We start from the raw sequence: 15,267 nt of genomic DNA, 5'->3' as shown, positions 1-15,267 counted from the left end.
CTATAGTAGTATCATGGTCTATAGTAGTATCATGGTCTATAGTAGTATCATGGTCTATAGTAGTATCATGGTCTATAGTAGTATCATGGTCTATAAACCAACATTAGACAGGGTGACCTTCTATGGGTCTATAGATCCCAATCCTGTCCAAACGGAGGGTTATGGAACTGAATGTTACTGTGGGTCAGTGTTACTGTGGGTTAATGTTACTGTGGGTCAATGTTACTGTGGGTCAGTGTTACTGTGGGTTAATGTTACTGTGGGTTAATGTTACTGTGGGTCAGTGTTACTGTGGGTCAGTGTTACTGTGGGTCAGTGTTACTGTGGGTCAGTGTTACTGTGGGTCAATGTTACTGTGGGTCAGTGTTACTGTGGGTCAGTGTTACTGTGGGTCAGTGTTACTGTGGGTCAGTGTTACTGTGGGTTAATGTTACTGTGGGTCAGTGTTACTGTGGGTCAGTGTTACTGTGGGTCAGTGTTACTGTGGGTCAGTGTTACTGTGGGTCAATGTTACTGTGGGTCAATGTTACTATGGGTCAGTGTTACTGTGGGTCAGTGTTACTGTGGGTCAATGTTACTGTGGGTCAATGTTACTGTGGGTCAGTGTTAGTGTGGGTCAGTGTTAGTGTGGGTCAGTTTTACTGTGGGTCAATGTTACTGTGGGTCAGTGTTAGTGTGGGTCAATGTTACTGTGGGTTAATGTTACTGTGGGTCACTGTTACTGTGGGTCAATGTTACTGTGGGTCAATGTTACTGTGGGTCAATGTTACTGTGGGTCAATGTTACTGTGGGTCAATGTTACTGTGGGTCAATGTTACTGTGGGTCAGTGTTAGTGTGGGTCAGTGTTAGTGTGGGTCAGTTTTACTGTGGGTCAATGTTACTGTGGGTCAGTGTTAGTGTGGGTCAGTGTTAGTGTGGGTCAGTTTTACTGTGGGTCAATGTTACTGTGGGTCAGTGTTAGTGTGGGTCAGTGTTAGTGTGGGTCAGTGTTAGTGTGGGTCAATGTTACTGTTTTAAAAACCATCCACTGCTACAGATGATACATGGTAGATGTTTTGATTTTAAATGATAGAGGGGACTCTTCATCCTGTTGATGGGAACTTCAGTCTTTCACTGAGAGAAACAGTCTTTCACCGAGAGAAACAGTCTTTCACCGAGAGAAACAGTCTTTCACCGAGAGAAACAGTCTTTCACCGAGATAAACAGTCTTTCACTGAGAGAAACAGTCTTTCACTGAGAGAAACAGTCTTTCACTGAGAGAAGAGGAATCAGAAGAATGTAAAAGCCCCAGTCAGTCAGACTGACATGTAATTAGCTGTGTGGTACAGAGAGAGTATTCACTGTCTGAAGAGCTACGGGTAAAATACAGGAGGAACAAGCCTCACGGGGAGAGAAAGTCAAATACGAGTCAGTCCCATACTAAACACAGTGACAGATCCCCTCCAGGTGAGGATGAGGTGGGGTGGGGGGGGGGGGGGAGAGAGAGAGAGAGAGAGAGAGAGTGAGACACAGAGAGAGAGAGAGAGAGAGAGAGAGAGAGAGAGAGAGAGAGAGAGAGGGACACAGCGAGACACAGAGAGACAGAGAGAGAGAGAGAGAGAGAGAGGCTGTGTGTGGTCTGAGGAATGAGACACTACCCTTGGTGCTGCTGGTCTCCACTGTGTAGAGGTAATCCATGTAGACGGGGGGGGGGGACAGAGAGAGAGGCTGTGTGTGGTCTGAGGAATGAGACACTACCCTTGGTGCTGCTGGTCTCCACTGTGTAGAGGTAATCCATGTAGACGGGGGGGGGGGACAGAGAGAGAGGCTGTGTGTGGTCTGAGGAATGAGACACTACCCTTGGTGCTGCTGGTCTCCACTGTGTAGAGGTAATCCATGTAGACGGGGGGGGGGGGGGGGGGGACAGAGAGAGAGAGGGGGGGGACAGAGAGAGAGAGAGAGAGAGAGAGAGAGAGAGAGAGGGAGAGAGAGGCTGTGTGTGGTCTGAGGAATGAGACACTACCCTTGGTGCTGCTGGTCTCCACTGTGTAGAGGTAATCCATGTAGACGGGGGGGGGGGGGGGACAGAGAGAGAGAGGGAGAGAGAGGCTGTGTGTGGTCTGAGGAATGAGACACTACCCTTGGTGCTGCTGGTCTCCACTGTGTAGAGGTAATCCATGTAGACGGGGGGGGGGGGGGGGACAGAGAGAGAGAGAGAGAGGCTGTGTGTGGTCTGAGGAATGAGACACTACCCTTGGTGCTGCTGGTCTCCACTGTGTAGAGGTAATCCATGTAGACGGGGGGGGGGGGGGGGGGACAGAGAGAGAGAGGGAGAGAGAGGCTGTGTGTGGTCTGAGGAATGAGACACTACCCTTGGTGCTGCTGGTCTCCACTGTGTAGAGGTAATCCATGTAGACGGGGGGGGGGGGGGGGGACAGAGAGAGAGAGAGGGAGAGAGAGGCTGTGTGTGGTCTGAGGAATGAGACACTACCCTTGGTGCTGCTGGTCTCCACTGTGTAGAGGTAATCCATGTAGAAGGCCCCAAAGCGCAGCATGCCTGATATCTCTGTGTAGGTCTCCTGTCAAACACAGACCAGGACAGGAGGTCAGCATAGGGTTAAACAGGCCTGAAGAGACAGGGGGGGTCAGCATAGGGCTAAACAGGCCTGAAGAGACAGGGGGGGTCAACATAGGGCTAAACAGGCCTGAAGAGACAACGGGACAGGGAGGGAGGGGGGATCAGCATAGGGCTAAACAGGCCTGAAGAGACAACGGGACAGGACGGGGGGGGAGGTCAGCATAGGGCTAAACAGGCCTGAAGAGACAACGGGACAGGGGGGAGGTCAGCATAGGGCTAAACAGGCCTGAAGAGACAACGGGACAGGGGGGGAGGGGGGAGGTCAGCATAGGGCTAAACAGGCCTGAAGAGACAGGGGAGGTCAGCATAGGGCTAAACAGGCCTGAAGAGACAAAGGGACAGGACAGGGGGGGGGGGGGAGGTCAGCATAGGGCTAAACAGGCCTGAAGAGACAACGGGACAGGACAGGGGGGGGGGGGGAGGTCAGCATAGGGCTAAACAGGCCTGAAGAGACAACGGGACAGGACAGGGGGGGAGGGGGGGATCAGCATAGGGCTAAACAGGCCTGAAGAGACAACGGGACAGGGGGGGGAGGTCAGCATAAGGCTAAACAGGCCTGAAGAGACAACGGGACAGGGAGGGAGGGGGGATCAGCATAGGGCTAAACAGGCCTGAAGAGACAACGGGACAGGGGGGGAGGGGGGATCAGCATAGGGCTAAACAGGCCTGAAGAGACAACGGGACAGGGGGGGGAGGTCAGCATAAGGCTAAACAGGCCTGAAGAGACAACGGGACAGGGAGGGAGGGGGGATCAGCATAAGGCTAAACAGGCCTGAAGAGACAACGGGACAGGGGGGGAGGGGGGATCAGCATAGGGCTAAACAGGCCTGAAGAGACAACGGGACAGGACAGGGGGGGAGGGGGGGAGGTCAGCATAGGGCTAAACAGGCCTGAAGAGACAACGGGACAGGGGGGAGGTCAGCATAGGGCTAAACAGGCCTGAAGAGACAACGGGACAGGACGGGGGGGGAGGGGGGATCAGCATAGGGCTAAACAGGCCTGAAGAGACAACGGGACAAGACGGGGGGGAGGGGGAGGTCAGCATAGGGCTAAACAGGCCTGAAGAGACAACGGGACAGGACGGGGGGGGAGGGGGGATCAGCATAGGGCTAAACAGGCCTGAAGAGACAACGGGACAAGACGGGGGGGAGGGGGAGGTCAGCATAGGGCTAAACAGGCCTGAAGAGACAACGGGACAGGACAGGGGGGGAGGGGGGGATCAGCATAGGGCTAAACAGGCCTGAAGAGACAACGGGACAGGACAGGGGGGGGAGGGGGGGATCAGCATAGGGCTAAACAGGCCTGAAGAGACAACGGGACAGGGAGAGGTCAGCATAGGGCTAAACAGGCCTGAAGAGACAACGGGACAGGACAGGGGGGGGAGGGGGGATCAGCATAGGGCTAAACAGGCCTGAAGAGACAATGGGACAGGACAGGGGGGGAGGGGGGGGTCAGCATAGGGCTAAACAGGCCTGAAGAGACAACGGGACAAGACGGGGGGGAGGGGGAGGTCAGCATAGGGCTAAACAGGCCTGAAGAGACAACGGGACAGGACGGGGGGGGAGGTCAGCATAGGGCTAAACAGACCTGAAGAGACAACGGGATAGGGGGGGAGGGGGGAGGTCAGCATAGGGCTAAACAGGCCTGAAGAGACAACGGGACAGGACAGGACGGGGGGGAGGTCAGCATAGGGCTAAACAGGCCTGAGCAGACAACGGGACAGGGAGAGGTCAGCATAGGGCTAAACAGGCCTGAAGAGACAACGGGACAGGACAGGGGGGGGAGGGGGGATCAGCATAGGGCTAAACAGGCCTGAAGAGACAACGGGACAGGACAGGGGGGGGAGGGGGGGATCAGCATAGGGCTAAACAGGCCTGAAGAGACAACGGGACAGGACAGGGGGGGGGAGGGGGGATCAGCATAGGGCTAAACAGGCCTGAAGAGACAACGGGACAGGACAGGGGGGAGGTCAGCATAGGGCTAAACAGGCCTGAAGAGACAACGGGACAGGACAGGGGGGGGGAGGGGGGATCAGCATAGGGCTAAACAGGCCTGAAGAGACAACGGGACAGGACAGGGGGGAGGTCAGCATAGGGCTAAACAGGCCTGAAGAGACAACGGGACAGGACAGGGGGGGGGAGGGGGGATCAGCATAGGGCTAAACAGGCCTGAAGAGACAACGGGACAGGACAGGGGGGGGGGAGGGGGGATCAGCATAGGGCTAAACAGGCCTGAAGAGACAACGGGACAGGACAGGGGGGGGAGGGGGGATCAGCATAGGGCTAAACAGGCCTGAAGAGACAACGGGACAGGACAGGGGGGGGAGGGGGGATCAGCATTGGGCTAAACATGCCTGAAGAGACAGGACAGGGGGGGGGGGGGGGGGAGGTCAGCATAGGGCTAAACAGGTTGATGAGGACTAACAGGTTGATGAGGACTAACAGGTTGATGAGGACTAACAGGTGGATGAGGACAGCTTCCCCTATCAGGTTGATGAGGACTAACAGGTGGATGAGGACTAACAGGTTGATGAGGACTAACAGGTTGATGAGGACTAACAGGTTGATGAGGACTAACAGGTCGATGAGGACTAACAGGGTGATGAGGACTAACAGGTTGATGAGGACTATAACAGGTTGATGAGGACTAACAGGTTGATGAGGACTATAACAGGTTGATGAGGACTAACAGGTTGATGAGGACAGCTTCCCCTAACAGGTTGATGAGGACTAACAGGTTGATGAGGACTATAACAGGTTGATGAGGACTATAACAGGTTGATGAGGACTAACAGGTTGATGAGGACTATAACAGGTTGATGAGGACTAACAGGTTGATGAGGACTAACAGGTTGATGAGGACTAACAGGTTGATGAGGACAGCTTCCCCTATCAGGTTGATGAGGACTAACAGGTGGATGAGGACTAACAGGTTGATGAGGACTAACAGGTTGATGAGGACTAACAGGTTGATGAGGACTAAACAGGTTGATGAGGACTAAACAGGTTGATGAGGACTAACAGGTTGATGAGCACTAACAGGTTGATGAGGACTAACAGGTTGATGAGGACTAAACAGGTTGATGAGGACTAAACAGGTTGATGAGGACTAACAGGTTGATGAGGACAGCATCCACTAACAGGTTGATGAGGACTATAACAGGTTGATGAGGACTAACAGGTAGATGAGGACTAACAGGTTGATGAGGACTAACAGGTTGATGAGGACTATAACGGGTTGATGAGGACTAAACAGGTTGATATTTAATGTGAAGACTGTAGGTCAGATACAGTATAAAGGAGATGTCAGTCATGTGTAACACCATGATAATAATTGTGCACGATAAGGCCCGTGTGAGTTCTGACCTTGTGGTTGGTGGCATCCAGGATGAACTCTGCTCTGACCCCGTTGTTCTCTGGAGAGCGGTAGTCGAACAGGGAGTTGGTCAGGTAGGTCATGCCTTTACTGCTCAGACTCTCTCCACAGCTGAAGAACACTGCATCCTGGGAGGAGGAGAGGACAGACAATCAATCACAGTATAGAAACGCACTGACACGATCATAGTTTTAACCAACAATCAAACCACACTGCAGGTTCACTGTAAGAGATGTTAGTTTGAGGTAAAGGTTACAGGAGAGGAAGGAGAGGAGAGGAAGGAGAGGAGGGTTGAGGAAGGGAAGAAGGAGAGGATGGTGAGGAAGGAGAGGAAGGAGAGGAAGGAGAGGATGGTTGAGGAAGGAGAGGAAGGAGAGGAAGGAGAGGATGGTTGAGGAAGGAGAGGATGGTGAGGAAGGGAAGAAGGAGAGGAGGGTGAGGAAGGAGAGGAGGGTGAGGAAGGAGAGGAGGGTGAGGAAGGAGAGGAGGGTTGAGGAAGGAGAGGAGGGTTGAGGAAGGAGAGGAGGGTGAGGAAGGAGAGGAGAGGAGGGTGAGGAAGGCGAGGATGGTTGAGGAAGGGAGGAAGGAGAGGAGGGTTGAAGAAGGAGGAAAGAGAGGAGGGTTGAGGAAGGAGGAAAGAGAGGAGGGTTGAGGAAGGAGGAAAGAGAGGAGGGTCGAGGAAGGAGGACGGAGAAGAGGGTCGATGAAGGAGAAGAGGGTCGATGAAGGAGAGGAGGGTGAGGAAGGAGAGGAGGGTGAGGAAGGAGAGGAGGGTGAGGAAGGAGAGGAGGGTTGAGGAAGGAGAGGAGATTTGAGGAAGAAGAGGAGGTTTTGAGGAAGGAGAGGAGGTTTGAGGAGGGAGGAAGGATAGGAGGTTTGAGGAAGGAGAGTTGAGGAAGATCAGCCTAGTTCTTTACCTCCTCCCGTCTGTTCAAGTTCTCCTCAAAGTCCCGCACTCCCATGATGCCTTTCAGGCAGAGCGCCCGGACGCCCACGATGCCGATCTGACAGTCGAAGAAGGGTTCCCCCATCATCAGCACCTAGAGGAGAGGAGGAGAGGTGAGGAGGAGGAAGAGAGGAGAGGAAGTTTGGAGAGCTTCAGAGAGTGATCAGACCACTGGGCTCCCGGGGAAAATGGAGACAGACTGAGGAACCTTCCCTACAGTGGAGAAGCGCGGTCTCAACACAGGCCATAATGAACGACATTCACTCACAGAAAGGAATGAAAGCACCTGCGGTACAACGGTTTAAGAGCCCGTATCATCGGCCGATCGTGAACAAGGCTCTCTTGACTGTCATTAGAGTGTGGCGGTGTTACTCTGTGGTGTCGGTGAAGTTACAACGTCATTATGCCTTTATAAAAGACCTGGGACAGATGAAGGCCACCACTCTCAATCTGCCGTAGCAGTCTGGAATCACCAGCTGGCCCAAATGGCACCCTATTCCCTATATAGCGCACTATTTTTAACCAGAGCCCATAGGGCCATAGGGGTTTTGGTCAAAAGTAGTGCACTAAACAGGGAATAGAGTGCCGTTTAGGAGGAAACCCTAAGTGTGGTTCGCCTTGCTTACCGTGGGTTCCCCCGAACCACACCAATAAAACCTAATGTTTGAATAATTACAAGCCCTGCTTTCCCTGTTTAACCATTCTCCTCTCCTCTCCCTGCCTCCACGGCCCTCCTCCTCCTCCTCGTTCCCTGTTTAACCATTCTCCTCTCCTCTCCTCTCCCTGCTTCCACGGCCCTCCTCCTCCTCCTCGTTCCCTGTTTAACCATTCTCCTTTCCTCTCCCTGCTTCCAAGCCCTCCTCCTCCTCGTTCCCTGTTTAACCATTCTCCTCTCCTCTCCCTGCCTCCACGACCCTCCTCGTTCCCTGTTTAACCATTCTCCTCTCTTTTCCTCTCCCTGCTTCCAAGCCCTCCTCCTCCTCGTTCCCTGTTTAACCATTCCCCTCTCCTCTCCCTGCCTCCACGGCCCTCCTCGTTCCCCGTTTAACCACTCCCCACTCCCCTCCTATCTGTTCCATTACTTTGGGAGACCGGCCAGAGACCCAGGAAATCAGTATCCGAGAGAATAAGGTATAAAAATATTTTTAACGCCGAGGGGAACAGGGATCAAGGATCTGGGCCGAGGTCTGGTCCTGAGCTGTGAATTCTGGGCCGAGGTCTGGTCCTGAGCTGTGAATTCCACTGGATTAGATGAGTGCCCCGGAGAGAGTTTATGAACGTACTGAGAGAGAGAATTAAAAACACCCCTCAGTCCAAGAGTGTCTGCCTCTCTTTAAATGTGATGAATAACCACACAGGCTTATAAAGGACCGACAGCTGAACGGTCAGAGGGATGAGATTACAGTCTGTTATAGTGAGGGATGAGATTACAGTCTGTTATAGTGAGGGATGAGATTACAGTCTGTTATAGTGAGGGATGAGATTACAGTCTGTTATGGTGAGGGATGAGATTACAGTCTGTTATAGTGAGGGATGAGATTACAATCTGTTATAGTGAGGGATGAGATTACAGTCTGTTATAGTGAGGGATGAGATTACAGTCTGTTATAGTGAGGGATGAGATTACAGTCTGTTATAGTGAGGGATGAGATTACAGTCTGTTATAGTGAGGGATGAGATTACAGTCTGTTATAGTGAGGGATGAGATTACAGTCTGTTATAGTGAGGGATGAGATTACAGTCTGTTATAGTGAGGGATGAGATTACAGTCTGTTATAGTGAGGGATGAGATTACAGTTTTATAGTGAGGGATGAGATTACAGTCTGTTATAGTGAGGGATGAGATTACAGTCTGTTATAGTGAGGGATGAGATTACAGTATGTTATAGTGTAGTCACAGTGAGGGACGACAGTACAGTCTGTTATAGTGTAGTCACAGTGAGGGATGAGATTACAGTCTGTTATATACCAGGGTAATGTATATGATAGTACAGTCTGTTATATACCAGGGTAATGTATATGATAGTCTGTTATATACCAGGGTAATGTATATGATAGTCTGTTATATACCAGGGTAATGTATATGATATTACAGTATGTTATATACAAGGGTAATGTATATGATAGTACAGTCTGTTATATACCAGGGTAATGTATATATGATAGTACAGTCTGTTATATACCAGGGTAATGTATATGATAGTACAGTCTGTTATATACCAGGGTAATGTATATGATAGTACAGTATGTTATATACAAGGGTAATGTATATGATAGTACAGTATGTTATATACCAGGGTAATGTATATGATAGTATGTTATATACCAGGGTAATGTGTATGATAGTCTGTTATATATCATGGTAATGTATATGATAGTCTGTTATATACCAGGGTAATGTATGTGATAGTCTGTTATATACCAGGGTAATGCATATGATAGTCTGTTATATACCAGGGTAATGTATATGATAGTCTGTTATATACCAGGGTAATGTATATGATATTACAGTCTGCTATGTACCAGGGTAATGTATATGATAGTCTGTTATATACCAGGGTAATGTATATGATATTACAGTCTGTTATGTACCAGGGTAATGTATATTACAGTCTGCTTTGTACCGGGGTAATGTATATGATATTACAGTCTGGTATATACCAGGGTAATGTAGATGATATTACAGTCTGTTAAATACCAGGGTAATGTATATGATAGTTTGTTATATACCAGGGTAATGTATATGATAGTATGTTATATACCAGGGTAATGTATATGATAGTACAGTCTGTTATATACCATGGTAATGTATATGATATTACAGTCTGTTATATACCAGGGTAATGTATATGATAGTACAGTCTGTTATATACCATGGTAATGTATATGATAGTCTGTTATATACCAGGGTAATGTATATGATATTACAGTCTGTTATATACCAGGGTAATGTATATGATAGTACAGTCTGTTATATACCATGGTAATGTATATGATAGTCTGTTATATACCAGGGTAATGTATATGATAGTCTGTTATATACCAGGGTATTGTATATGATATTACAGTATGTTATATACCAGGGTAATGTATATGATATTACAGTCTGTTATATACCAGGGTAATGTATATGATAGTCTGTTATATACCATGGTAATGTATATGATAGTCTGTTATATACCAGGGTAATGTGTATGATAGTCTGTTATATATCATGGTAATGTATGTGATAGTCTGTTATATGCCAGGGTAATGTATATGATATTACAGTCTGTTATATACCAGGGTAATGTATATGATAGTCTGTTATATACCAGGGTAATGTATATGATATTACAGTCTGTTATATACCAGGGTAATGTATATGATAGTCTGTTATATACCAGGGTAATGTATATGATAGTCTGTTATATGCCATGGTAATGTATATGATAGTCTGTTATATACCAGGGTAATGTATATGATAGTATGTTATGTACCAGGGTAATGTATATGATAGTCTGTTATATACCAGGGTAATGTATATGATAGTCTGTTCTATACCAGGGTAATGTGTATGATAGTAGTCTGTTATGTACCAGGGTAATGCATATTACAGTCTGTTATATACCAGGGTAATGTATATGATAGTCTGTTATATACCAGGGTAATGTATATGATAGTCTGTTCTATACCAGGGTAATGTATATGATATTACAGTCTGTTCTGTACCAGGGTAATGTATATGATAGTCTGTTAAATACCAGGGTAATGTATATGATAGTCTGTTATGTACCAGGGTAATGTATATGATAGTCTGTTATATATCAGGGTAATGTATATGATAGTCTGTTCTATACCAGGGCAATGTATATGATAGTCTGTTATATACCAGGGTAATGTATATGATATTACAGCCTGTTATATACCATGGTAATGTATAGGATATTACAGTCTGTTATATACCATGGTAATGTATATGATATTACAGCCTGTTATATACCATGGTAATGTATATGATATTACAGTCTGTTATATACCAGGGTAATGTATATGATATTACAGCTTGCTATATACCAGGGTAATGTATATGATATTACAGTCTGTTCTGTACCAGGGTAATGTATATGATAGTCTGTTAAATACCAGGGTAATGTATATGATAGTCTGTTATGTACCAGGGTAATGTATATGATAGTCTGTTATATACCAGGGTAATGTATATGATAGTCTGTTCTATACCAGGGCAATGTATATGATAGTCTGTTATATACCAGGGTAATGTATATGATATTACAGCCTGTTATATACCATGGTAATGTATAGGATATTACAGTCTGTTATATACCATGGTAATGTATATGATATTACAGCCTGTTATATACCATGGTAATGTATATGATATTACAGTCTGTTATATACCAGGGTAATGTATATGATATTACAGCCTGCTATATACCAGGGTAATGTATATGATATTACAGTCTGTTCTGTACCAGGGTAATGTATATGATAGTCTGTTATATACCAGGGTAATGTATATGATAGTCTGTTATATACCAGGGTAATGTATATGATAGTCTGTTATATACCATGGTAATGTATATGATATTACAGCCTGTTATATACCAGGGTAATGTATATGATATTACAGTCTGTTCTGTACCAGGGTAATGTATATGATAGTCTGTTCTATACCAGGGTAATGTATATGATATTACAGTCTGTTATATACCATGGTAATGTATATGATATTACAGCCTGCTATATACCAGGGTAATGTATATGATATTACAGTCTGTTCTGTACCAGGGTAATGTATATTACAGTCTGTTATATACCAGGGTAATGTTATGATAGTCTGTTATATACCAGGGTAATGTATATGATAGTCTGTTATATACCATGGTAATGTATATGATATTACATCCTGTTATATACCAGGGTAATGTATATGATATTACAGTCTGTTCTGTACCAGGGTAATGTATATGATAGTCTGTTCTATACCAGGGTAATGTATATGATATTACAGTCTGTTATATACCAGGGTAATGTATATTACAGTCTGTTATATACCAGGGTAATGTTATGATAGTCTGTTATATACCAGGGTAATGTATATGATAGTCTGTTATATACCAGGGTAATGTATATGATATTACAGCCTGTTATATACCAGGGTAATGTATATGATAGTCTGTTATATACCAGGGTAATGTATATGATAGTCTGTTCTATACCAGGGTAATGTGTATGATAGCAGTCTGTTATATACCAGGGTAATGTATATGATAGTCTGTTATATACCAGGGTAATGTATATGATAGTCTGTTATATACCAGGGTAATGTGTATGATAGTAGTCTGTTATGTACCAGGGTAATGCATATTACAGTCTGTTATATACCAGGGTAATGTATATGATATTACAGTCTGTTATATACCAGGGTAATGTATATGATAGTCTGTTATATACCAGGGTAATGTATATGATAGTCTGTTCTATACCAGGGTAATGTATATGATAGTCTGTTATATACCAGGGTAATGTATATGATAGCCTGTTATATACCAGGGTAATGTATATGATAGTCTGTTATATACCAGGGTAATGTATATGATAGTCTGTTATGTACCAGGGTAATGTATATGATAGTCTGTTCTATACCAGGGTAATGTATATGATAGTAGTCTGTTATATACCAGGGTAATGTATATGATAGTCTGTTATATACCAGGGTAATGTATATGATAGTCTGTTATATACCAGGGTAATGTATATGATAGTCTGTTATATACCAGGGTAATGTATATGATAGTCTGTTTTACACCAGGGTAATGTATATGATAGTCTGTTATATACCAGGGTAATGTATATGATAGTAGTCTGTTATATACCAGGGTAATGTATATGATAGTCTGTTCTATACCAGGGTAATGTATATTACAGTCTGTTATGTACCAGGGTAATGTATATGCATGATATAGTTGTTCAGTTAGAACCATCTCCATACAGTGTAATGGGGTTAAATAGCATACACATAGGACATATAGAAAATAACATGGCTTCAGTGGGGATCCCTGTTCTAGTAATCCTATTTCTATGGACAGAAGGGTTCCTTCCTCGATAGTGATGCCCTCTTTCTCCACAGAGAGTACTGTCGGTGTCTCTCTCTGTGTGTCCCTGTGTGTCTCTGTCTCTGTGTGTGTCTCTGTGTCTCTGTGTGTCTCTGTCCTTGTGTGTGTCTCTGTGTCTCTGTGTGTGTCTCTGTCTCTGTGTGTCCCTGTGTGTCTCTGTCCCTGTGTGTGTCTCTGTGTCTGTGTGTGTGTCTCTGTCCCTGTGTGTGTCTCTGTCCCTGTGTGTGTCTCTGTCCCTGTGTGTGTCTCTGTGTGTCTCTGTCTCTGTGTGTGTCTCTGTGTGTGTCTCTGTGTGTGTCTCTGTGTGTGTCTCTGTGTGTGTCTCTGTGTGTAATGTCGAACAGAGCAGAGCCAGAAGGGTCGTTACCTCCATGGTGATGCCCTCCTGCTCCAGACAGAGCCCCTCCCTGCTCTTCATCTTCTGAGGACTGTAGTAACTGCTCTCCGTCTGCATCTCTGTCAACTGGTCACACACACACACGCACCCACACACCACACACACACAGAGAGAGAGGGGGGAAACATGGTTGATAAACAAAGTCAACATCTCTTTGGGATCTCACAGAACAAGGCCCAGGAGAGCTGTAATACTTCACTTTAAACACCAGAAAATCAGAGAGAGAGAGAGAGAGAGAGAGAGAGAGAGAGAGAGAGAGAGAGAGACAGAGAGAGAGAGAGAGGGAGAGAGAGAGAGACAGAGAGAGAGAGAGACACAGAGAGAGAGAGAGAGAGAGAGAGAGAGAGAGAGAGAGAGAAAGCGAGACAGAGAGAGAGAGAGACAGACAGACAGAGAGAGAGAGAGAGACAGAGAGAGAGAGACAGAGAGAGATAAACCAAGGAGAGAGATAAACCAAGGAGAGAGAGAGACGCAGAGAGAGACGCAGAGAGAGAGAGAGAGAAACCAAGGAGAGAGAGACGCAGAGAGAGAGAGAAACCGAGAGAAACTTTAGAGAGAGAGGAACTGAGAGAGAGAGAGGAACATAGAGAGAGAAACCAAGGAGCGAGAGAGAGAGCAGATTCAGTAGGTCTGAGTAGTAATGTCCTCCTATAGACATGTCTGTGTCTCACTGAGATGGAGATGATCAGAGTTTGACAGAGAGACACAAACATACATCAAACTAAGAGACATTACACACTTCTGTTGGAGGCCTCTGGGTGTCAGGACAACACACAGACTGAGTGGAGGCCTCTGGGTCTCAGAACAACACAGACTGAGTGGAGGCCTCTGGGTCTCAGAACAACACACAGACTGAGTGGAGGTCTCTGGGTCTCAGAACAACACACAGACTGAGTGGAGGTCTCTGGGTCTCAGAACAACACAGACTGAGTGGAGGCCTCTGGGTCTCAGAACAACACACAGACTGAGTGGAGGTCTCTGGGTCTCAGAACAACACACAGACTGAGTGGAGGTCTCTGGGTCTCAGAACAACACAGACTGAGTGGAGGCCTCTGGGTCTCAGAACAACACAGACTGAGTGGAGGCCTCTGGGTCTCAGAACAACACACAGACTGAGTGGAGGTCTCTGGGTGTCAGGACAACACACAGACTGAGTGGAGGTCTCTGGGTCTCAGAACAACACAGACTGAGTGGAGGCCTCTGGGTCTCAGAACAACACACAGACTGAGTGGAGGTCTCTGGGCGTCAGGACAACACACAGACTGAGTGGAGGTCTCTGGGTCTCAGAACAACACAGACTGAGTGGAGGCCTCTGGGTCTCAGAACAACACAGACTGAGTGGAGGTCTCTGGGCGTCAGGACAACACACAGACTGAGTGGAGGTCTCTGGGTCTCAGGACAACACACAGACTGAGTGGAGGTCTCAGGACAACACACAGACTGAGTGGAGGTCTCTGGGCGTCAGGACAACACACAGACTGAGTGGAGGTCTCTGGGTCTCAGGACAACACACAGACTGAGTGGAGGTCTCTGGGTCTCAGGACAACACACAGACTGAGTGGAGGCCTCTGGGTCTCAGAACAACACACAGGCTGTCTTAAACACTCTTCTGGTCATGGGAAGAGAGAGAGAGGAGAGAGGGGGGTGAGGAGAGTGTGGTCAGGGGAAGAGAGGAGAGTCTGGTCAGGAGAAGAGAGAGAGAGGAGAGAGGGGGGTGAGGAGAGTGTGGTCAGGGGAAAAGAGGAGAGTCTGGTCATGGGAAGAGAGAGAGAGGAGAGAGGGGGGTGAGGAGAGTGTGGTCAGGGGAAGAGA

The 15,267-nt window shown here is 47.0% G+C and overlaps 1 protein-coding gene across 1 annotated transcript in view; it reads right to left on the bottom strand.

The window, feature by feature from the left end:
* LOC110513475 (intermembrane lipid transfer protein VPS13B) overlaps positions 1-15,267 on the bottom strand; it is a gene marked incomplete at its 3' end in the record, with an annotated part of 690,119 nt that overhangs the window by 542,353 nt on the left and 132,499 nt on the right. The window contains 4 exon segments of the mRNA XM_090228566.1: positions 2,472-2,559; positions 5,984-6,121; positions 6,911-7,033; positions 13,426-13,521. Coding sequence (XP_090084692.1) covers positions 2,472-2,559; positions 5,984-6,121; positions 6,911-7,033; positions 13,426-13,521 — 445 coding nt within the window.

The sequence above is a fragment of the Oncorhynchus mykiss genome, unplaced genomic scaffold (assembly GCF_057628025.1).
Source record: "Oncorhynchus mykiss isolate SJ-2025 unplaced genomic scaffold, ASM5762802v1 scaffold93, whole genome shotgun sequence".
In the NCBI taxonomy this organism is placed as follows: Eukaryota; Metazoa; Chordata; class Actinopteri; order Salmoniformes; family Salmonidae; genus Oncorhynchus; species Oncorhynchus mykiss.
The sequence above is the reverse complement of the archived record's forward strand: the minus strand, read 5'-3'. Positions and strand labels throughout refer to the sequence as shown.